The 22,920-nt window shown below is 39.8% G+C and overlaps 1 protein-coding gene across 6 annotated transcripts in view; it reads right to left on the reverse strand.

Annotated features, from left to right (window-relative positions):
• The window catches only part of APH1B (aph-1 homolog B, gamma-secretase subunit), a 114,626-nt gene that overhangs the window by 83,757 nt on the left and 7,949 nt on the right, over positions 1-22,920 (reverse strand). For 4 of the 6 annotated variants that reach the window (XM_049706201.1, XM_033437094.2, XM_049706202.1 and 1 more), the window contains 3 exons: positions 17,896-17,966; positions 16,956-17,078; positions 11,089-11,216 (listed from right to left, as the gene is read on the reverse strand). In XM_049706201.1, the coding sequence (XP_049562158.1) occupies positions 11,089-11,216; positions 16,956-17,078; positions 17,896-17,966 (322 nt within the window). The remainder of the gene's footprint in view (positions 1-11,088; positions 11,217-16,955; positions 17,079-17,895; positions 17,967-22,920) is intronic. The other 2 variants (XM_033437097.2, XM_033437095.2) reach the window with 1 other exon arrangement.

Genomic DNA, 22,920 nt, shown 5'->3' on the forward strand with positions numbered 1-22,920 from the left:
ACTGAAAGCAGCACTCAAAGAAAAGCGTCAGGAATGAGTCAACAGAAAAGCATAATCTTCCATCAGGATAATGCAAGACAACATGTTTCTTTGATGACCAGGCAAAAAACTGTTAAAGCTTGGCTGGGAAGTTCTGATTCTTCCGCTGTATTCACCACACATTGCAGCTTTGGATTTCCATTTATTTCGGTCTTCACAAAATTCTCTTAATGGATAAAATTTCAATTCCCTGGAAGACTATAAAAGGCACCTGGAACAGTTCTTTGCTCAAAAAGATAATCAGTTTAGGAAGACAGAATTATGAAGTTGCCTGAAAAATAGCAAAAGATAGTGGAACAGAACAGTGAACACGCTGTTCAATAAAGTTCTTGGTGAAAATGAAATATGTATCTTTTATTTTGACGTAAAAACCGAAGGAACTTTTTGGCCAACCCAATATATTCAAATGGCAACCGTAGAAGGTAATCAGAAAGCAGACCTAATGAAATACCCAAGAGAAGATAGATGTTACATAACCAGGGCCCAGTTTTTAACTATTTCTGTGTTAATTGCCTCTTAGAGTTAGCAAGAAAGTGAGACAAGTACAGGTTACTTTAGTAAAAATCCTTAGTATTAAGGGAACGTGAGGGAACAGCATCTTTTTCAGCTGCACAACTGCTGAGGGTTCCAAAAGTTCATTTAAAAACTGCTGATGAGGTGCCGCGAGGTACTAGTGAAGACCACAGTGCCTATCCTAAGGGAGCTTATATACCAGTAAGGGAGACAAGTAATGAATGAAGAAACAAATAATTCCAAATTGTGATGAATGCTAGGACAGAATAACTACAACTGAGATGGTGCTAGCATAGGTAAGAACAAGGCGATCTACCTGGGGTGGGGGTGGGGGGTCAAGGAAGGCACTGAGGAAGCAGCATTTAATCTGAGACTTACAGGAGGAGGAGGGAGCCAGCCTGGTGTAGACCAAGAGTGGGAACCAAAGGAGGGCAAAGAGTTCATTGCAGCTGAGAACCTGAGAGTTGATATAAATGATGTGTAGGGGGCTTCCCCGGTGGCACAGTGGTTGAGAATCCTCCTGCCGATGCAGGGGATGCGGGTTCGTGCCCCGGTCTGGGAAGATCCCACATGCCGCGGAACGGCTGGGCCCGTGAGCCATGGCCTCTGAGCCTGTGTGTCCAGGGCCTGTGCTCCACAACGGCTATGGTGAAAGCAGGGAGACTAGTTAGGAAGACTCTGCACTGAATGAGGAGAGTACAGGTTGGTGACTTAGTCCAGGGTGATGGTGGTAGAGATGGAGAGAGCAGATGATAGGAACTGATGGGAGTTGCTGGTGGATGGAATGTGAGGGAAAGGGAGAGGCCAAGAATGACTTCCATGTTTCTGGCTTTAGGTAAATGGTGGTGCTATTTAATGAGATACAAAAAGACTTGAGGAAGACCAAGCTTAAAAGACTTGGAGTTAATAAGAACCTGCTGTATAAAAAAATAAAGCAGTCTTAGAAGGGTGGTTGAACAGAAGGCAAAATGTGCTAGAAGCATGAGAGAAGAAGCAGAGACAGAGTTTGCGGAGATAACTCTTTGAGAAATTTTGCTGCAATGGGAACCAGAAAAAGAAGTCATAGCTCGAAGGAGAATAGGCAACAATGAAGAGTTTTATTTAAGATATGTCTATATGCTGGTGAAGAGAGGGACAGGCTGGTGATGTAGGAGAGAGGGCACAGTCAAAGGAGTAAAGTCCTTAAGTAGGAAGGAGTTAGGTCTAAAGCCCAAGTGGAGGGACTGGCCTTTGATAGAAGAAAGGATACTTCCTGTGCTGGGCCAGGGTAAGGTGGGGAGATGGGTTCTTCTTAACAAACAAGAGGCTCTGACTGGGTCCGTTTGTCACCTCTGCCCAGCAGCGGCAGCAGGGGGAGTGCCTCCAAGGCACCTCACTGTCCTCACCCTCACCCTGTCTGCATATGCCCTTGGATTCAGGATACCAAGAGTGACAAGATAAGGTCCCATCACTGATGATCAAACTCTAATTAGAGAGGTAGATGTAAAAACTGTATCAAATAAAATAATGCTGGCCGGGGAGGGGGGTTATAACACAGCTATAAATAAGGGCTAGTGATACTGCTGAGTCAGAAATGTGCACCTTTTCCAGGGAGGCCTCACATGAAATGCTCAGGAGTTTTCCAAACTGACCTAGGTTAGCAGTCATTGCAGATAAAACAGCGCGAACAAAGGCACTCCCTGCTGGGGAGCCACACTGGATCAATTTAGATGGAGGGTATGGTGTGAACTATGGGGAGCAGCAAGAGGTACGTCGTGCACCAGTAAAATCAGTAAGAGGCTTATGTCAAACAAAGAAGTCTGGGTTTTACTCCACTGGCCTCTGCTACAGCTCATCGCCCTCTCCTCCCCAACACACCTGGCTTCAGGACACCTGGCTCCTGCTGCTCTTCTACTTCACTAAGTTGCTCCTTCTCAGTCTCCTTTGCTGGCTCCTCTTCTTGCCCCAACCTCAAGGCTGAAATGCCCCAGGCCTTAGTCCTTGGGCCTCTTCTCTTGTCTGCTTATACTCACTTCTTGTACTCATCTCTTCGAGCCTGGATTTCTCTCCCAAACTCCAGACTTTTTCATCCAACTGCCTAACTGCCTTCTCCACTTGAATGTCCAATAGGTGCCCCCACGGTAACGTGCCCAAGGAGAACTCCTGATCTCCCTCACAAGCTTCTCCATCCCAGCTGATGGCAACTCCATCCTTCTAGCTATCCAGGCCCAAAACTCTGAAGACATCCTTGGCTCCTCTTCTTTCTCTCCCTTGCCTTATCCAGTCTGTCAGGAAATACTGTTGGCTCTACTTTCAGAAATATGTCCTGAATCTGAACATTTCTCATTATTTCCACTGCTATCTCACCCCAGTTGTCACCACCTTTCTCTTGATGACTGTAATCTCTTCCCCCATTACAGTCTACTCCGAACACAGCAGTCAAAACGATCCTTTCAAAACGTGATTCAAGTCATGTCCCTGTACTCAACACCCTACAATGACTCCCATTTCACTGACAGTAAAAAGCTCAAGTCTTGCATTATCTAGATGTGCTTCTCATTTCCAACCTTTACTTCCATCCCCAACCTCAAATCTGTGACAGTATCTGCTACTAACTTCCCCAGGCTTACTGGTTCTGGTCACCCTCACTTCCATAAACATGCTAAGCATGTTCTTCAGTCTTAGGACTTTGCCACTGGCTGTTTTAGTCTTGGATGCTCTTTCTCCAGACAGCCACATGGCCAACTTGACTTTTTTGTTCAAATGTCACCTTCACAATGAAGCCTACTTTTGACTACATAGTTCCAAAATTCAACATCCCCAGCCCACACAATCTGGAACCCTTTTAACCTGCTCTACTTTCCCTTTTTTCCCACAGCACCTATCAATTTTAATATACTATAAAACTTTTTATTATGTCTGTTGCTTACTGCCTCTCTCTCCACTAGATGGTAAAGGCAGGGTCTTTGTTTTTTTCACTAAATTGTTTTGTTCGCCTAGAACAGTGCCTGGAACATAGAAGGCTTTTTGTCAAATGAATGAATGGCCAACTGGATCCATAAAAAGATTATTTCCTTTTTCTTGCAACTTCCTTTCTATTTATTAAAGTGTACATAGTAGAAAATTTGGAACATGCCAAAAACCATAAAGAATAAAAGAATCCACCCAAAAATGAAAGCTGTTAATATTTTAACACACTCTCTCGCCAGTGGTTTTTCCATTAAGATTTGAATTTATGGTCCTGAATCAAGATGGCGGAGTAGAAGGACATGCTCTCACACCCTCTTGCAAGAACACCAGAATCACAACTAGCTGCTGGACAATCATCGACAGGAAGACACTGGAACTCACCAAAAAAGATACCCCACATCCAAAGACAAAGGAGAAGCCACAATGGGATAGTAGGAGGGGCACAATCACAGTAAAATCAAATCCCGTAACTGGTGGGTGGGTGACTCACAGGCTGGAGAACACTTATACCACAGAAGTCCACCCACTGGAGTGAAGGTTCTGAGACCCACGTCAGGCTTCCCAACCCGGGGGTGCAGCAACAGGAGGAGGAATTCCTAGAGAATCAGACTTTGAAAGCTAGTGGGATTTGACTGCAGGACTTCGACAGGACTGGGGGAAACAGAGACTCCACTCTTGGAGGGCACACACAAAGTAGTGTGCATATCGGGACCCAGGGGAAGGAGCAGTGACCCCATAGGAGACTGAACCAGACCTACCTGCTAGTGTTGGAGGGTCTCCTGCAGAGGTGGGGGGCAGCTGTGGCTCACCATGGGGACAAGGACACTGGCAGGCATAAGTTCCAGGAAGTACTCCTTGGCAGGAGCTCTCCTAGAGTCCGACATTAGCCCCACCAAAGAGCCCAGGTAGGCTCCAGTGTTGGGTTGCCTCAGGCCAAACAACCAACAGGGAGGGAACCCAGCTCCACCCATCAGCAGTCAAGCCAACTTAAGTTTTACTGAGCTCTGCCCACCAGAGCAACAGTCAGCTCTACCCACCACCAGTCCCTCCCATCAGGAAACTTACACAAGCCTCTTAGACAGCCACATCCACCAGAGGGCAGAGAGTAGAAGCAAGAAGAACTACAACCCTGCAGCCTGTGGAACAAAAACCATATTCACAGAAAGACAGACAAGATGAAAAGGCAGAGGGCTATGTACCAGATGAAGGAACAAGATAAATCCCCAGAAAAACAACTAAATGAAATGGAGATAGGCAACCTACCAGAAAAAGAATTCAGAATAATGATAGTGAAAATGATACAGGACCTTAAAAAAAGAATGGAGGCAAAGATCGAGAAGATGCAAGAAATGTTTAACAAAGACTTAGAAGAATTAAAGAACAAACAAACAGTGATGAACAATACAATAACTGAAATGAAAAATACACTAGAAGGAATCAATACCAGAATAACTGAGGCAGAAGAACAGATAAGTGACCTGGAAGACAGAATGGTGGAATTCACTGCCACAGAACAGAATAAAGAAAAAAGAATGAAAAGAAATGAAAACAGCCTAAGAGACCTCTGGGACAACATTAAACGCAACAACATTCACATTATAGGGGTCCCGGAAGGAGAAGAGAGAGAGAAAGAACCAGAGAAAATATTTGAAGAGATTATAGTCGAAAACTTAACTAACATGGGAAAGGAAATAGTCCCCCAAGTCCAGAAGGCGCAGAGAGTCCCATACAGGATAAACCCAAGGAGAAACACGCTGAGACACATAGTAATCAAACTGGCAAAAATTAAAGACAAAGAAAAAGCAGCAAGGGAAAAACAACAAATAACATACAAGGGAACTCCAATAAGGTTAACAGCTGATTTCTCAGCAGAAACTCTACAAACCAGAAGGGAGTGGCATGATATACTTAAAGTGATGAAAGGGAAGAACCTACAACCAAGATTACTCTACCCAGCAAGGATCTCATTCAGACTCGATGAAGAAATCAAAAGCTTTACAGACAAGCAAAAGCTAAGAGAACTGAGCACCACCAAACCAGCTCTACAACAAATGCTAAAGGAACTTCTCTAAGTGGGAAACACAAGAGAAGAAAGGACCTACAAAAACAAACCCAAAACAATTAAGAAAATGGTCATAGGAACATACATATCGATAATTACCTTAAACGTGAATGGATTAAATGCTCCAACCAAAAGACAGAGACTCGCTGAATGGATACAAAAACAAGACCCATATATATGCTGTCTACAAGAGACCCACTTCAGACCTAGGGACACATACAGACTGAAAGTGAGGGGATAGAAAAAGACATTCCATGCAAATAGAAATCAAAAGAAAGCTGGAGTAGCAATACTTATATCAGATAAAATAGACTTTAAAACAAAGAATGTTACAAGAGACAAGGAAGGACACTACATGATGATCAAGGGATCAATCCAAGAAGAAGATATAACAATTATCAATACATACGCACCCAACATAGAAGCACCTCAATACATAAGGCAACTGCTAACAGCTATAAAAGAGGAAATCGACAGTAACACAATAAGAGTGGGGGACTTTAACACCTCACTTACACCAATGGACAGATCATCCACAACGAAAATAAATAAATAAACAGAAGCTTTAAATGACACAATAGACCAGATAGATTTAATTGATATTTATAGGACATTCCATCCAAAAACAGCAGATTACACTTTCTCCTCAAGTGCACACAGAACATTCTCCTGGATAGATCACATCTTGGGTCACAAATCAAGGCTCAGTAAATTTAAGAAAATTGAAATCATATCAAGCATCTTTTCTAATCATAATGCTATGAGATTAGAAATCAATTACAGGGGAAAAAACGTAAAAAACACAAACACATGGAAGCTAAACAATACGTTACTAAATAACCAAGAGATCACTGAAGAAATCAAAGAGGAAATCAAAAAATACCTAGAGAGAAATGACAATGAAAACACAACGATCCAAAACCTATGGGATGCAGCATAAGCAGTTCTAAGAGGGAAGTTTACAGCTACACAAGCCTACCTCAAGAAACAAGAAAAATCTCAAACAATCTAACCTTACACCTAAAGGAACTAGAGAAAGAAGAACAAACAAAACCCAAAGTTAGCAGAAGAAAAGAAATCATAAAGATCAGAGCAGAAATAAATGAAATAGAAACAAAGAAAACAATAGCAAATATCAATAAGACTAAAAGATGGTTCTTTGAGAAGATAAACAAAATTGATAAACCTTTAGTCAGACTCATCAAGAAAAAGAGGGAGAGGACTCAAATCAATAAAATTAGAAGTGAAAAAGGAGAAGTTACAACAGACACCACAGAAATACAAAGCATCCTAAGAGACTACTACAAGCAACTCTATGCCAATAAAATGGACAACCTGGAAGAAATGGACAAATTCTTAGAAAGGTATAACCTTCCAAGACTGAACCAGGAAGAAATAGAAAATATGAACAAACCAGTCACAAATAATAAAATTGAAACTGTGATTAAAAATCTTCCAACAGGGCTTCCCTGGTGGTGCAGTGGTTGAGAGTCCGCCTGCTGATGCAGGGGACACGGGTTCGTGCCCCAGTCTGGGAAGATCCCACATGCCGCGGAGTGGCTGGGCCCGTGAGCCATGGCCACTGAGCCTGTGCGTCCAGAGCCTGTGCTCTGCAATGGGAGAGCCCACAACAGTGAGAGGCCTGTGTACGGCAAAAAACAAAAACAAAACCTTCCAACAAACAAAAGTCCAGGACCAGATGGCTTCACAGGTGAATTCTATCAAACATTTAGAGAAGAGCTAACACCCATCCTTCTCAAACTCTTCCAAAAAATTACAGAGGAAGGAACACTCCCAAACTCATTCTATGAGGCCACCATGACCCTGATACCAAAACCAGACAAGGATACTACAAAAAAAGAAAATTACAGACCAATATCACTGATGAATATAGATGCAAAAATCCTCAACAAAATACTAGCAAACAGAATCCAACATCACATTAAAAGGATCATACACCATGATCAAGTGGGATTTATCCCAGGGATGCAAGAATTCTTCAATAAATGCAAATCAATCAATATGATACACCATATTAACAAATTGAAGAATAAAAACCATATGATCATCTCAATAGATGCAGAAAAAGCTTTTGACAAAATTCAACACCCATTTATGATAAAAACTCTCCAGAAAGTGGGCAGAGGGAACCTACCTCAACATAATAAAGGCCATATACAAGAAACCCACAGCAAACATCATTCTCAATGGTGAAAAACTGAAAGCATTTCCTCTAAGATCAGGAGCAAGACAAGGATGTCCACTCTCACCACTATTATTCAACACAGTTTTGGAAGTCCTAGCCACGGCAATCAGAGAAGAAAAAGAAATAAAATGAATACAAATTGGAAAAGAAGAAGTAAAACTGTCACTGTTTGCAGATGACATGATACTATACGTAGAGAATCCTAAAGATGCGACCAGAAAACTACTAGAGCTAATCAATAAATTTGGTAAAGTTGCAAGATACAAAATTAATGCACAGAAATCTCTGGCATTCCTATACACTAATGATGAAAAATCTGAAAGAGAAATTAAGGAAACACTCCCATTTACCACTGCAACAAAAAGAATAAAATACCTAGGAATAAACCTACCTAGGGAGACAAAAGACCTGTATGCAGAAAACTACAAGACATTGATGAAAGAAATTAAAGATGATACCAACAGATGGAGAGATATACCATGTTCTTGGATTGGAAGAATCAATACTGTGAAAATGACTATACTACCCAAAGCAATCTACAGACTCCATGCAATCCCTATCAAATTACCAATGGCATTTTTTACGGAACTAGAACAAAAAATCATAAAATTTGTATGGAGACACAAAAGACCCCGAATAGCCAAAGCAGTCTTGAGGGAAAAAATGGAGCTGGAGGAATCAGACTCCCTGACTTCAGACTATATTACAAAGCTACAGTAATCAAGGCAACATGGTACTGGCACAAAAACAGAAACATAGATCAATGGAACAAGATAGAAAGCCCAGAGGTAAACCCAAGCACCTATGGTCAACTAATCTATGACAAAGAAGGCAAGGATACACAATGGAGAAAAGACAGTCTCTTCAATAAGTGGTGCTGGAAAAACTGGACAGCTACATGTAAAAGAATGAAATTAGAACACTCCCTAACACCATACACAAAAATAAACTCAAAATGGATTAGAGACCTAAATTAAGACCAGACACTATAAAACTCTTAGAGGAAAACATAGGAAGAACACACTTTGACATAAATCACAGCAAGATCTTTTTTGATCCACCTCCTGGAGTAATGGAAATAAAAAGAAAAATAAACAAATGGGACCTAATGAAACTTCAAAGCTTTTGGACAGCAAAGGAAACCATAAGCAAGACGAAAAGACAATGCTCACAATGGGAGAAAATATTTGCAAATGAATCAACAGACAAAGGATTAATCTCCAAAATATATAAACAGCTCATGCAGCTCAATATTAAAGAAACAAACAACCCAATCCAAAAATGGGCAGAAGACCTAAATAGACATTTCTCCAAAGAAGACATACAGATGGACAAGAAGCACATGAAAAGCTACTCAACATTACTAATTATTAGAGAAATGCAAATCAAAACTACAATGAGGTACCACCTCACACCAGTTAGAATGGGCGTCATCAGAAAATCTATAAATAACAAATGCTGGAGAGGGTGTGGAGAAAAGAGAACCCTCTTGCACTGTTGGTGGGAATGTAAATTGATACAGCCACTATGGAGAACAGTATGGAGGTTCCTGAGAAAACTAAAAATAGGGCTTCCCTGGTGGTGCAGTGGTTGAGAGTCCGCCTGCCAATGCAGGGGACATGGGTTCGTGCCCCGGTCCGGGAGGATCCCACATGCCACGGAGCAGCTGGGCCCGTGAGCCATGGCCGCTGAGCCTGAGCATCCGGAGCCTGTGCTCTGCAACGGGAGAGTCCACAACAGTGAGAGGCCCGCGTACCGCAAAAAAAAAAAAAAACTAAAAATAGAATTACCATATGATCCAGCAATCTCACTACTGGAATATACCCTGAGAAAACCATAATTCAAAAAGACACATGCACCCCAATGTTCACTGCAGCACTATTTACAATAGCCAGGTCATGGAAGCAACCTAAATGCCCATCGACAGACGAATGGATAAAGAAGATGTGGTACATATATACAATGGAATATTAGCCATAAAATGGAACGAAATTGGGTCATTTGTTGAGACGTGGATGGAACTAGAGACTGTCATACAGAGTGAAGTAAGTCAGAAAGAGAACAACAAATATAGTATATTAACACATATACGTAGAACCTAGAAAAATGGTACAGATGAACCAGTTTGCAGGGCAGAAATTGAGACACACATGTAGAGAACAAACGTATGCACATCAAGGGGGGAAAGCAGTGGCGGGTGGGAGTGGTGGTGATGAATTGGGAGATTGGGGTTCACATGTACACACTGATGTGTATAAAATGGATGACTTGTAAGAACCTGCTGTATAAAAAATATATAAAATAAAATTTAAAAATTAAAAAAAAGAAAGATTTGACTTTACATAGCTGCCGTCATATTAAGGGTAACTTTAGTATCCTGTATGACTGAAAGGTTTTAGGTAAGAAAGGCAATGAGATTGTTTTTTAGATGGAACAGAGAACAAGAAGCCCAGTATAAGAAAACCTGATATGAACTCTAAATGGATAGAAACATGAGGCAGGACACCATCAGAAGGAAGCTTTTCAATACTGTAGGTGAGAAATGATAAAGGTCTGGACAAAGCAGTGGCTGGGATAATTCTGATGTAAGTATATGACACGTTACAATTAAACTAAGACCAAACCATTAAACAGTGCTTAAACAATACATCTAGTCAAGTATTCTTTTTAAATTACTTTTGAAAACTGGCATTATAATGTCAGTGAGGAGAGAGTAAGATGGGCACTCTTGACATTCATCAGAATGCATAAAAACAGTACAACCCTTGTACAGAGTATTTCAGCAATTTGCATCAAGGGCTTTAAAAATACTCACATCATTTGACTTCAAAAATCAATTCCTTGGAATGTAAACAATGAATTGAAAAAGTTTCACATACAAAGTTGTTCCAGACAGCATTATAATAACCAAAAGTAGAAAAACAAGTTATCAATCAGTTAAGCAAACTATAACTTTATGTAGTGATCTAAAGTCACTAAAACTTAAATATTAAAAGGATTTATAATAATATGGAAAATTTTTAAGATGTGTTACATAAGCATAATGCAAGCCCATTTCAGTTTGACTCTACCCATTAAAAGAAAGACACATACCAAAATAAGACACCAAAAAACTTTTATGAGATCAACCAACAAATTGTTATCTTTCTATGGTAAGAAAGAAGATTTATCTATCATTCATTCATTCATTCTTTTAACTGACTTTTCTGAATTTCCTCTTTTTCCTATGAGCATGTATTTCATTCAAAGTGGAATCTACCACTTTAGATATGCAGACTTGAGCTCCAAAAACCAGTTTGAGCACGGTAGCAATACTCACCAGGGCTGACACCAGTAGATGGGTCAGAAGAACTACAAGCAGGGTGTACCACTTTTTCTTCTCACAGCCATCAAAAAACACAATGCCCCAGAACATGTGCAGCAATATGATCACCAGCGTCATGAAAGCTGAAAGACAGGCAACCACTAGTGCCCAGTCACAGGACAACAAACCCCAAAGCCCACTAAACACCTAGTACTCTTGGGGTACACCACACTACTGTGAGGGTTCAACCCTATCTGACAGAAGTGGGACCCTGACACACATTTGCTTGAATAGTAACTCTGAGAGCAACATTCCTGAACCAGGGGGCCAACTCTGAAACAGCTTCTCATCTAGAACATGAATTTGTGAAACAAAAAGTCAACTTGGATCTGGCTTTCAAGGAGTTTCTCTTAGGAATGCAGTAAGACTACTGTGATATCTAATCAACTTTTCTCCAAATTAGCCTTCTGCACTAATTGCGAAACTCCCACCCTCCCCCGACACCGCGCCACACAGCATGTAGGATCTTAGTTGCCTGACCAGGGATCAAACCAGCACACCTCCAACCCCACATTGGAAACTTGAAGTCTTAACCAATGGACTGCCAGGGAGGTCCCTGAGAAACTTTTCTCAATTAAAAGTGTCTTCGGGGCTTCCCTGGTGGCGCAGTGGTTGAGAGTCTGCCTGCCGATGCAGGGGACACGGGTTCGTTCCCCGGTCCGGGAAGATCTCACATGCCACGGAGCGAGCCATGGCCGCTGAGCCCGTGCGCCCGGAGCCTGTGCTCCGCAGTGGGAGGCCACAGCAGTGAGAGGCCGACGTACCGCAAAAAAAAAAAAAAAAAAAAAAAAAAGTGTCTTCGGGCTTCCCTGGTGGCACAGTGGTTGAAAATCTGCCTGCCAATGCAGGGGACAGGGGTTCGAGCCCTGGTCTGGGAAGATCCCACATGCCGTGGAACAACTGGGCCCGTGAGCCACAGTTACTGAGTCTGCGCGTCTGGAGCCTGTGCTCCGCAACAAGAGAGGCCGCGATAGTGAGAGGCCCGCGCACCGCGATTTAGAGTGGCCCCCGCTTGCCACAACTAGAGAAAGCCCTCGCACAGAAACAAAGACCCAACACAGCCATAAATATATTAATTAATTAATTTAAAAAAAAAAGGAGTGTCTTCAATTTAAACAAGTCTTCTCATTAAAGTGAAATTTCTCCTTGGATTTTTTTTTAAGGACAATGGAAGACAAAAATATAAGAACTTGCAGTAATTATCCAAGATTCTTTCTTTTTTTAACATCTTTATTGGAGTATAATTGCTTTACAATGGTCTGTTACTTTCTGCTTTATAACAAAGTGAATCAGGTATACATATACATATGTCCCCATATCTCCTCCCTCTTGCGTCTCCCTCCCACCCTCCCTATCCCACCCCTCTAGGTGGTCACAAAGCACCGAGCTGATCTCCCTGTGCTATGTGGCTGCTTCCCACTAGCTATCTATTCTACATTTCGTAGTGTATATATGTCCATGACACTCTCTCACTTCATCCCAGCTTACCCTTCCCCCTCCCCGTGTCCTCAAGTCCATTCTTTACGTCTGTGTCTTTATTCCTGTCCTGCCCCTAGGTTCTTCAGAACCATTTTTTTTTTAACTCACTACGCATAATTCAATTTCGTTTCTTTTTTAAAATTAATTAATTTTACTTTTGGCTGTGTTGGGTCTTCGTTTCTGTGCTAGGACTTTCTCTAGTTGCGGCAAGTGGGGGCCACTCTTCATCGCGGTGCGCGGGCCTCTCACTATCGCGGCCTCTCTTGTTGCGGAGCACAGGCTCCAGATGCACAGGCTCAGTAATTGTGGCTCACGGGCCTAGTTGCTCCGCAGCATGTGGGATCTTCCCAAACCAGGGCTTGAACCCGTGTCCCCTGCATTGGCAGGCAGATTTTCAACCACTGCGCCACCAGGGAAGCCCCCTCAATTTCGTTTCTTTTTATGGCTGAGTAATATTCCATTGTATATATGTGCCACATCTTCTTTAGCCATTCATCTGTCGATGGACACTTAGGTTGCTTCCATGTCCTGGCTATTGTAAAGAGTGCTGCAGTGAACACTGTGGTATATGGTTCTTTTTGAATTATGGTTTTCTCAGGGTATATGCCCAGTAGTAGGACTGCTGGGTCGTGCAGTAGTTCTATTTGTAGTTTTTTAAGGAACCTCCATACTGTTCTCCATAGTAGCTGTATCAATTTATGTTCCCACCAACAGTACAGGAGGGTTCCCTTTTCTCCACACCCTCTCCAGCATTTTTTGTTTGTAGATTTTTTTTTTTTTTTTTGCGTTAAGCGGGCCTCTCATTGTTGTGGCCTCTCCCGTTGCAGAACACAGGCTCCGGACTCGCAGGCTCAGCGGCCATGGCTCACGGGCCCAGCTGCTCTGCGGTATGTGAGATCTTCCCAGACTGGGGCATGAACCTGCGTCCCCTGCATCGGCAGGCGGACTCTCAACCACTGCGCCACCAGGGAAGCCCTGTTTGTAGATTTTTTGATGATGGCCATTCTGACTGGTGTGAGGTGATACCTCACTGTAGTTTTGATTTGCATTTCTCTAATGATTAGTGATGTTGAGCATCCTTTCATGTGTTTGTTGGCAATCTGTATATCTTCTTTGAAGAAATGTCTGTTTAGGTCTTCTGCTCATTTTTTATCCAAGATTCTTAAGCAACTGAAACTGAACTTGATCGGCGCACAAACAGGTTTTTCTATGGAATACTGCATGTGTGCATGCATGATCAATTAATTTCAAATGTGGTAAGTACTACAAAGGAGAAGTACAATACCACCCGAGGGGGTTACAGCTTTTTTGTGCACTCATGGCTCTTCCTCATCATAGTATTTATCACACTTTGTTGTAATCAGCTGTTTGTCTTTATTCCCTGCTATGAGTGGAACATATAAACATTAACGGGGCTGTTAAATAAAAATACTTAATTATTTGTGGAATGAGTGATTAAATGATCAAATGGACTTGCCCAAAATACTAAATTAATGAGCCAGGGTAAGACTTGAAATTAAGACTACAATTCCTATACCTTGCCTATATACAGAATAACCAAGATACGGTAATGATTCTAATAAAAGTTAACGTTAGCCTACTACACAACTACAAAAAAAATAATTAACTTATGATACATTTAGTTTGTAAACTATGCTGACTTGTCACATGAAAATCTATGTACATACAGGTATCATATATTGTACATCTTGCCCTAACATAGACATACTAATTATACCCCATATTCCTGATTATTACTTAGGCATTTATAATGGAGTATGTTAAACTATTTAACTGAAAAATTTAAAAGGAGCTCATGCCTAAATACATGGTAACAGCAGCAGTTACAAATAATATATGCAATAAATGCAAATACATGCAAATTTGGGGTTATTATTTTTAAACGCAATAAGTAGTTTCTTAAATGTTTAATTCAAAGGTTATGCTCCAAAGAATGATGTTACAACAAATAAACTCTAGCACATGATAAAGTAACAGCTATTCTTGACTCTATAGGTATACATCCACAGCATGGTCAGCCTGCCGTCCTAACTCAGCTAAAGATATTAAAACACTTTATTTTCTTTGAATTTATAGAAATCACAAATACAATCCCCAAATTGCTAGCACATTTTTTACTTTCTTCCAAAAGAATCATTTTAAGCCAATCTTATGAAAACAGCCTAGTTCACAAAAGGGAATTAGCACCATCTAGTGACAGAATCTTGTAGAAAAATAAGTTCCATTAGAAGACTGCTACTTGAGAGCCAAAAAAAAAAAATGCTTATGTAGCAGTCTAATAGACTGATTTAAGAAAATATAGAAAACTGCAGCAGTAACACCCGCTCCTGGGTATGTTTTATTAACTTATATTGGATGCTAACAGATTTTAGCATTAATATTACAGTTGTTCTAAAAATGTAATACTCATTATTATGTTCATTTTTTAAGACTGTCAGAAATATTCTAATTATGGAATGTTTAAAAGGAAGATAATTTGCTATGTTGGGGGCGCAACTAAATAAGTAGGACCCATTCCATTGACATACTTTCCTGTCCTCTAACTTGCCGCCGGACGTGAAGGGCCCTGAGTAACTTGTAGGCCTTGAAAAGCCCTTATACATTTTTGTACAGGGACGAGTCATTTGGGGGGCTGTATACAGGATGGATTCCCATGGAAAATGTGTTGAGGAAGGACTAACCGGGTGGGAGTTAATGGTAGTAATCTAGACAGGAGATACCAAGGTCTGAACTGAAATGATGAACAAGGGTCCACTGGGTTTGGGGACCACTATAACGTGCAGCATGTCTCTCAATTCTTTACTGCAGCAATTTGTTTTTTTAATTTGGTCATACCTCCTTATATCTTTTCTATTATTATGTTAAACTGCACTGAAACGCTTAATCACTTTTTTGGTCTTATTCCCTCTACAAGATGATAAGCTCCTTGAAGACAGAAATTACTTTAGTAAAGATGATAAATTTTTTTTGAAAGGATTCTATTTATTCTTAATAAGATGATAAATTAATGATTTAATTAAAAGAATTTGTGCATAGGGTCACTTACTTCAACGATACAACTTGTGAAGACAAAAAAATACAGTGGGGTTTTTAAAAACTATTTTTTAAAAGATTCTTCTTGTGTAATTTAGGAGAGAGTTTATATTAATTATGTATATTACCAACTCTCAAATGCGTGACCACTGCATCATGGGGACAATTTTCATCTGGTGGATGAAAAGCGGTTTGAAATGGGTTGGTCCTTTTACCTGCATCTTTGGATAAAGGTCAACTCATCTATTATTTTTTTCCTCTCAATTTCTTTTTTTTTAAAGAATATAGTACAATTTATTTTTAAATGTTCAAAAGCAAGAAAACTAAATTTTCTTTTTTTTTTTTTTCAGATACACACATGAAGGTAAACCTTGCAGGTTTTACCTTCAAAGTAAAACATCGATACATGTTAAAAACCTAACTTTCAGACCTGGCTAACCCAGGGACTTAATAACACAAAATCAGGGCAACAGTTACCTGTAGTGGAGGAGTGAGAAGGAACAAGGGACTCTAAGTTCCTGCTGGTGTCCCAGTTCTTAAGGAACAGGGAATATGGATTGTTACAGTTAAAATTAAATATATATATATATGTTTAAATATACGTTTTTAGATATATGACATTACCTCACATTAACTTTTTTTTTTTTTTTTTGCGGTACGCGGGCCTCTCACTGTTGTGGCCTCTCCCATTGCGGAGCACAGGCTCTGGACACACAGGCTCAGAGGCCATGGCTCACGGGCCCAGCCACTCCGCAGCATGTGGGATCTTCCCGGACCGGGGCACAAACCCGTGTCCCCTGCATCGGCAGGCGCACTCCCAACTACTGCGCCACCAGGGAAGCCCATACCTCACATTAAATAAGAACTATTTTCTCTCCTCTCAATTTCAAGATTAAATTATACTTCCCACTCCAAAAAGCGGCCAAGATGACAAATGAACTAAAGATTAGGGCTACAGTGAAGAGAAATAAAAACTAATAAAAACAAAAACAAAAAAAGCATATAGCCTATAAAAATTCACTTACAATATATCAGCTATACAGCAACACTGTTAGTATAGTAACAGAAAAATAAATTTTATGCAAGCTTAGTTCCACTCTAAAATTCTACAATACTCTAACTGTAATTTTTATTTTCCTAGGTCCTTTCCATCACAGTGTCTAACACTATCTTGCCTTTAGAAGATATAACATGAATTTCTATTCACTTCATTTCCTAAGCCAGGGAACCCCACTAAGCATGATCATTTAGATCATAAATCTGAACATTCACAGCTACCAGACACATACCTGAATTCAGGAAGAACTGGGGAGGGTCTCCATGAATGCCCACTGTGCCCGGTCCCAAGGAGTCAGACAGGGTATTTACAAAGGAGAATACTCCACTCATGATTCCAAAGCCCAAGCCAGAAACTAAAGAGGAAGGAAAACACTGTTAAACCTTACTCATGCTGTGATTTCTCTTCAAATCAAATTCCCAAGGACTAGGGAACACTATCTTGCTGAAGGAAAAAGGGTGCACATGCTGTTAGAGAAGCAGTAGAAAGCTGGCTCAGAAAAGGCAAGCGCTTGGCTAAATGATGAACTGAGAGAGAACTGGGGAGGAAAGAGGAAAGGAAATGGTCAGTGAAATGTAGCAGAGAAATGAAAAAAGAAAGAAAGAGATCCAGAAAGGCTCCAAAGGGATAGGCGAGACAGAAGGATACGATACTGTAGCTCTGACTTTAATTCATGACAACAGAATCTGTAGAATTAAGTTTGATGGAACTGAGCTTGAGGGGTGACTGTATTGTAAAGAGGGATCCCTGGGTCAATCTGGGTGACTCAATTTAGGGACCCGGATCCAACCTTTAAACCATAATTCTGAAAGAAAAATACAAAGAGGTATAACTGTATTAATATGAAGAGTCCTCTCAGTACAAAGTCATGGAAACAACCCAAAGAAGGTAACAATAACATCACTTAGAAATTGTTAACTAGAGTGTATACATGTTAAAAAACCTAACTGTCAAATCTGGTTAGTATTTAATGGAGACACAGATAAGGGTCACCTGCAATCACTTTTCTTTACATAAGGGCCCTGGAAAGCTAGAAAAATAAACAATGTACACCAATAGGCCAATGTGGTAGTAAAATACTACCTGAAACCTACAAAGATTTAAAAGATAAAAATGGCTTTTATGTCAAGTCTGATCTTTTTATCTTACGACGCTATGCAGTTCTAACTTACCATAAGCCAGCAATCGCATAGAGGGTGCTTTCTCACCTGGGTTTATACTCTTCAAACCCTCACTGGATTTTCTAAAATAAAACCACACAGATAATTTTTTTAGGTAGTATATCAGAAAAACACATAAGATATTTTAAAATCCAGATACTTAATGAGGTTTTTGATCACATTATACTCTAAATCTAAAATCCATTTAAACGAACACAGCAAGTTTTCAATTAACTAAAGTCAACCAAAATTTCCAACCAACTTTTGCCTATATCTGACATTCACAAAGAGGAGGAAAAATAAGAAGAATATAAGTAAACAAGCCATCAGGGATTGAGTTTAATGATACAAAAAAAAAGCAATACTTATGACTAAGCTTAGCAAGTATTTAATTCAACATCTTATGGCATCTACCACTCTGAATTTTTCCTCTTCCCAAAGTACTGTATCTCCTATTCCATTTCTTTGGTACTTTGTTGTATTTCCGCCTGGGTTAGACTTATTCTGCCACTCTCCCTTCTACCTTCCACTCCATAGAACGTTAAGTGGTACTCTCTCTTCAAAGTCTAGTTCATGCAACAATTGCTCAAAGAAGCCACCTTTACCAGTGATTGATAATTATTCATCCCATCTCTCCTTACTCTTAAACCCTACAACACTGACAGTGTGAACTCTCATATGGATACCTAATCAAATGGTCTTCTGATTCGAAAACACTATTTGTTTCATAACCCCAGTCAGGCCTCAGGGGAGAAGTAATCAGGGGAGAATAAAATGCTACCCTCAGAAAAGAAGATAAATGAATACCTGAATGAAACATTAGACTACTGCTCAATAAGAAATGATCTTCAGAGTGATCATATCCATGCTTCTGTCGTGGACAATCTGCAAACTGACCATGAGCCCCTGCACCCCACACAAATGCGTGAGGACTGCGGCAGGCCGGCTCCACTCTTGTCACTATTGCTACCCTTTGTTGGCTAGAAAGTCTGCAACAACAATCCTGACACAAAGGATATTTAAATTATATTTAAAGTATATTTATTAAAGCAATAAAGGAACCAAACATTTTACAAGAATTTTTCAACAAGTGCTGAAACAAAAATGAGTTCGGTTAACTCTAAGAGTAGAAAATTAACCAGAACATGGAAATTATATTATGGGTATTGTGTTAATTAAATTTTAAGGTATGTATATTCACTACAGTGAGCCTATCTCATGACATAAATATAAATATTGACTACATTAAGGCAATACAGAATTCAACCAAAATAGTAATAAGCATAAAGAAGAAGGTCTTTGGGACTTCCCTGGCGGTCCAGTGGTTAAGACTCCACACTTCCAATGCAGGGGGCACAGATTCAATCCCTGGTAGGGGAACTAAGATCCCCGATGCGGCCAAAAAAAAAAAAAAAAAAAGGTCTTTTTCTTTTCTAGACTCAAAAGAAACAATTGCCAATCCAGTGCTCTCCATTTGGAAGCATCATTTGGTAGCAGGGACATGAGCCAAAATTTAAGTGACTGTCATCTTCTTTCTCTGGAGCAGTAACCACCTGAAATGTGCAATTTTCCTAAATAAACTTACCTGTCACAGGAATGTGGTTAAAGGCTAATGAAAGCTTAAAGACCTATACAATAGCAATAACTTCCATCAACAAACAGATATAATGGTATAATAGAATCAATAAATTTTGGAGGATTTCTGTTTTATATAAATTGCTCAGCAATGAATAAAAGATTTTTGCTATTTAGTATAACAAAGTACTGCTATCACAAATATATTAAAGATATAAATTTAAGGTCTAGGGTCAACATTAGGAAGTGAAAAAGTACAAAACACCATCAGTTTCCGTGTTCCTGACGGATACATCACACAACTGATGATGTAAGTGACGGTGATTTTTTGTATGTGTGTGTGACGGTGATTTTAATCTGACCATTTTACTGAAGTGGAAAATTCTTTGTTTGCGTTTATTATTGTTTCCAAGAACAAAAAACTCAATTTTTTAAATATAAACTTTGAAAAACAAATGATAAATCATACCAGCTTTCTTGTTTGTTCTGATTCACTTTATATGTGTGTGTAAGAGAGGGAAAGTACCAAGGAATATGCATATAAAGTAAAAACACCATTTTAGAAAATTTTTAAAATAGACTTATGTCTTTCAAGACATTATAGCAATGATTATCTTATTATTTTTCTATAAATGATTTTCTCAAATTACCAAATATTTATGGTATCAGCATTATAAGACAATTGAACTAAATTACAAAAGCTTTAATCCAAGCCAAAAAATTCTTATGTATGTTTTAGGCAATGTGCAGGACCATAACTTGGATTTTTCTTTTTCCTTCTGAATAACGTAGAAAGGGCTATCACGTGTGGCCATATGTCAATTTCTCACAGTGCAATTCTTTGCTAGGCTGAAAGTGACAATTCATTCATTCAAGATGAAGTACTGGTCCTAAGACCTAAGCCATGAAATAAATTTATATTGGACTACAATGATAAATACTTTGATTCAATTCCATATATGTAAAAAAACTGGTGCAAGCTCTCCACATTTTAATCTTGGCACCAAATTCAGATAGTGAAAATTTGATTGAGGCAGTACTTTAAACTTAAAAGTTCAAAACCTACTTTGGCAGTGGAGATAGTTAAAATATTGATTAAACTGAAGTTCCTATATCTGAATGTAGTAAAGCCTAAGACAGCAACTTAAATGCATCTATATAAATGTTAGTCATTAATAAAGTATCATAATAATTCTCAAACTTGTTTTAACATGTAACTACATAACATCCAACATTTCTAAAATGTGCTAGGAAAACACTGTACCATATTCCAAAGGTTTGTAGCAGATGCATTTTGTAAAGGCACCTGTTAATACAGGTTTGTCCTATCATTTGTTTGCAAATCTCCAAAGGTCCTTTCAGAGGAGCAAACATGGTTTCCCCAGAAGGCCAAAGAGGCTTCTGTGAATTTCCTGGCATGAGCGCCTGCAGACTGACAGCCATAATTCCTTCTGCATGTGGCCCTATGCCCTCACTGCCCTATTAAAAATGGCAACTCTGGGACTTCCCTGGCAGTCCAGTGGTTAAGACTCCAAGAGGCGCAGGTTCGATCCCTGGTCAGGGAACTAAGATCCCACATGCCTCTCGGCACAGCCAAAAAAAAAAAAAAAAAAAAAAAAAAACAGGCAACCCATGGGGAATTCCCAGGTGGTCCAGTGGTTAGTACTCCATGTTTTCACTGCCCAAGGCGCAGGTTCAGTCCCTGGTGGAGGAACTAAGATCCCACAAGACACACAGCCGTGGCCAAAAAAAAAGGCAACCCATGTTCAGCTTGTAGTCCTTTGGAACCTTAGGTTAGTGCCAATAAAGGGTTGCTTTTCAGGTGGAAACCGTGAAGAAACACAATAGTGAAGAACAGCAGATACCCATTTAGCCACTCTAGGTAAGTGAGGTTTTAGAACCTCAAGTCCTAAGGGGTTATTAAAGTCACGTCCTGATCTATGAAAAACTACTGAAATTAGTAAATGCAAAACCAACATGAGCCAGTGATGTTGGAGACAGGAAAATCCAGTCCAACCCAAGGCTGAGTTAAGAGAACAGTGCCCTGTCAAGGGTGGGAAGGACCCTGCTCTCTGCACTGCTTTGACCACAGCAGGGTACTGTGCTGGGTTCCAGGCACAGGTAAATCCCAGGCACCAACAAAAAGGGGTGTCCACTGACACAAAAGAACAGAGATGGGAAAAGGTCTGGAAGCCACATCCATGTCTCCTGAGGGCCAGCTGAAGAAATGAGGAATGTTTAGCCTTGAAAGAGACAAGATGACAACCGTGTGACAGAGACTGCATTTGCCTGTGCAAGGCAGAGGTCAGAAAGAAGGAGATTTTTATTACCTTAATATATTCTACAGTTAAAATTAAATTTTGGAATAGTAGTAACTGCTGCATACCAGAAACATTCAACCACATCTGAATGTCCATCTGTTAAGGGTATTGTATTACCATGGAACCTGAAATGTTATGTTTTTTATTTGTTGTTCTTTAGTATTTCCAGGAACTAATGGAAATTTCGTTTTTAAACTTTTTCTCAGATATGACTTTTGCTTCTAAGCACCGGCTTCCTGGTTTTCTACTCGGGATTTAAATTGCTTTGTTATTAAATTTCAATATCTGTTATTAAAAGCAACAAGTAAAAAATACAGAAGGCCTGGCATATTGGCAAGAACAAATTATCAGAAGCCTATTATAAGAGATGTTATTGAGGTTCTGTCTTGGTTGCATCCATGAAATTCATGAAGTGCTTTAATTATCCCATTTGCAGAGATGAGAAGACATAGCACATTTATCACTCTACTAACTAAGCCTTACTACATAATCAAAGCCAATCTCATGACTAACTGAAAGAAAATATGGTTCCAAGTTTAAGCTGTGTTTCAAAACAGTGGTTTCATGTGAGATCCTCATGGATCCTACAGATGACCTACTTTCTGGCCTAAAAAGGGAACTCATGCCCACGGCTTTTTTTTTTCTTTTAATGTATTTTTCTATTCTGGACATGAAATCAAACGACATATCACAAAATGAACCCCTGTTCCTCCCTAATACAGTCAGAATAATGGCAGGCATAATCACCATAAGAATTATCTATTTTAGGTGATGTCAAAGAGAAGTGCGTATAAATTCTGATCTGTAACAGTTTTTGTTCTTCTTGTTTCAATGACTATTTCTCTAGCTTATTTTTCTCCATGGCACTTACTGTCTTTTAATATACAATGTCTTTTCTTGTTTATTCATTTGTTGTCTATCTCTTCCCACTATAATATTACCACCATGAGACTGTCTTTTAATCATGATGTATCCTCAGTACCTAGGGTATGCACGGCATTGAGCAAATTCTCAAGACATATTTTTTGAACGAGTGAAGGAAGGAATGAATGTCCACAAGTTAAAATACTCAATATTTTCAGGCTGGAAATGTACAATCCCTTGGCTTGGAACTATGCAGGAAGACATGGACCTTCAAATA

The sequence above is a fragment of the Orcinus orca genome, chromosome 2 (genome assembly GCF_937001465.1).
Source record: "Orcinus orca chromosome 2, mOrcOrc1.1, whole genome shotgun sequence".
In the NCBI taxonomy this organism is placed as follows: domain Eukaryota; kingdom Metazoa; phylum Chordata; class Mammalia; order Artiodactyla; family Delphinidae; genus Orcinus; species Orcinus orca.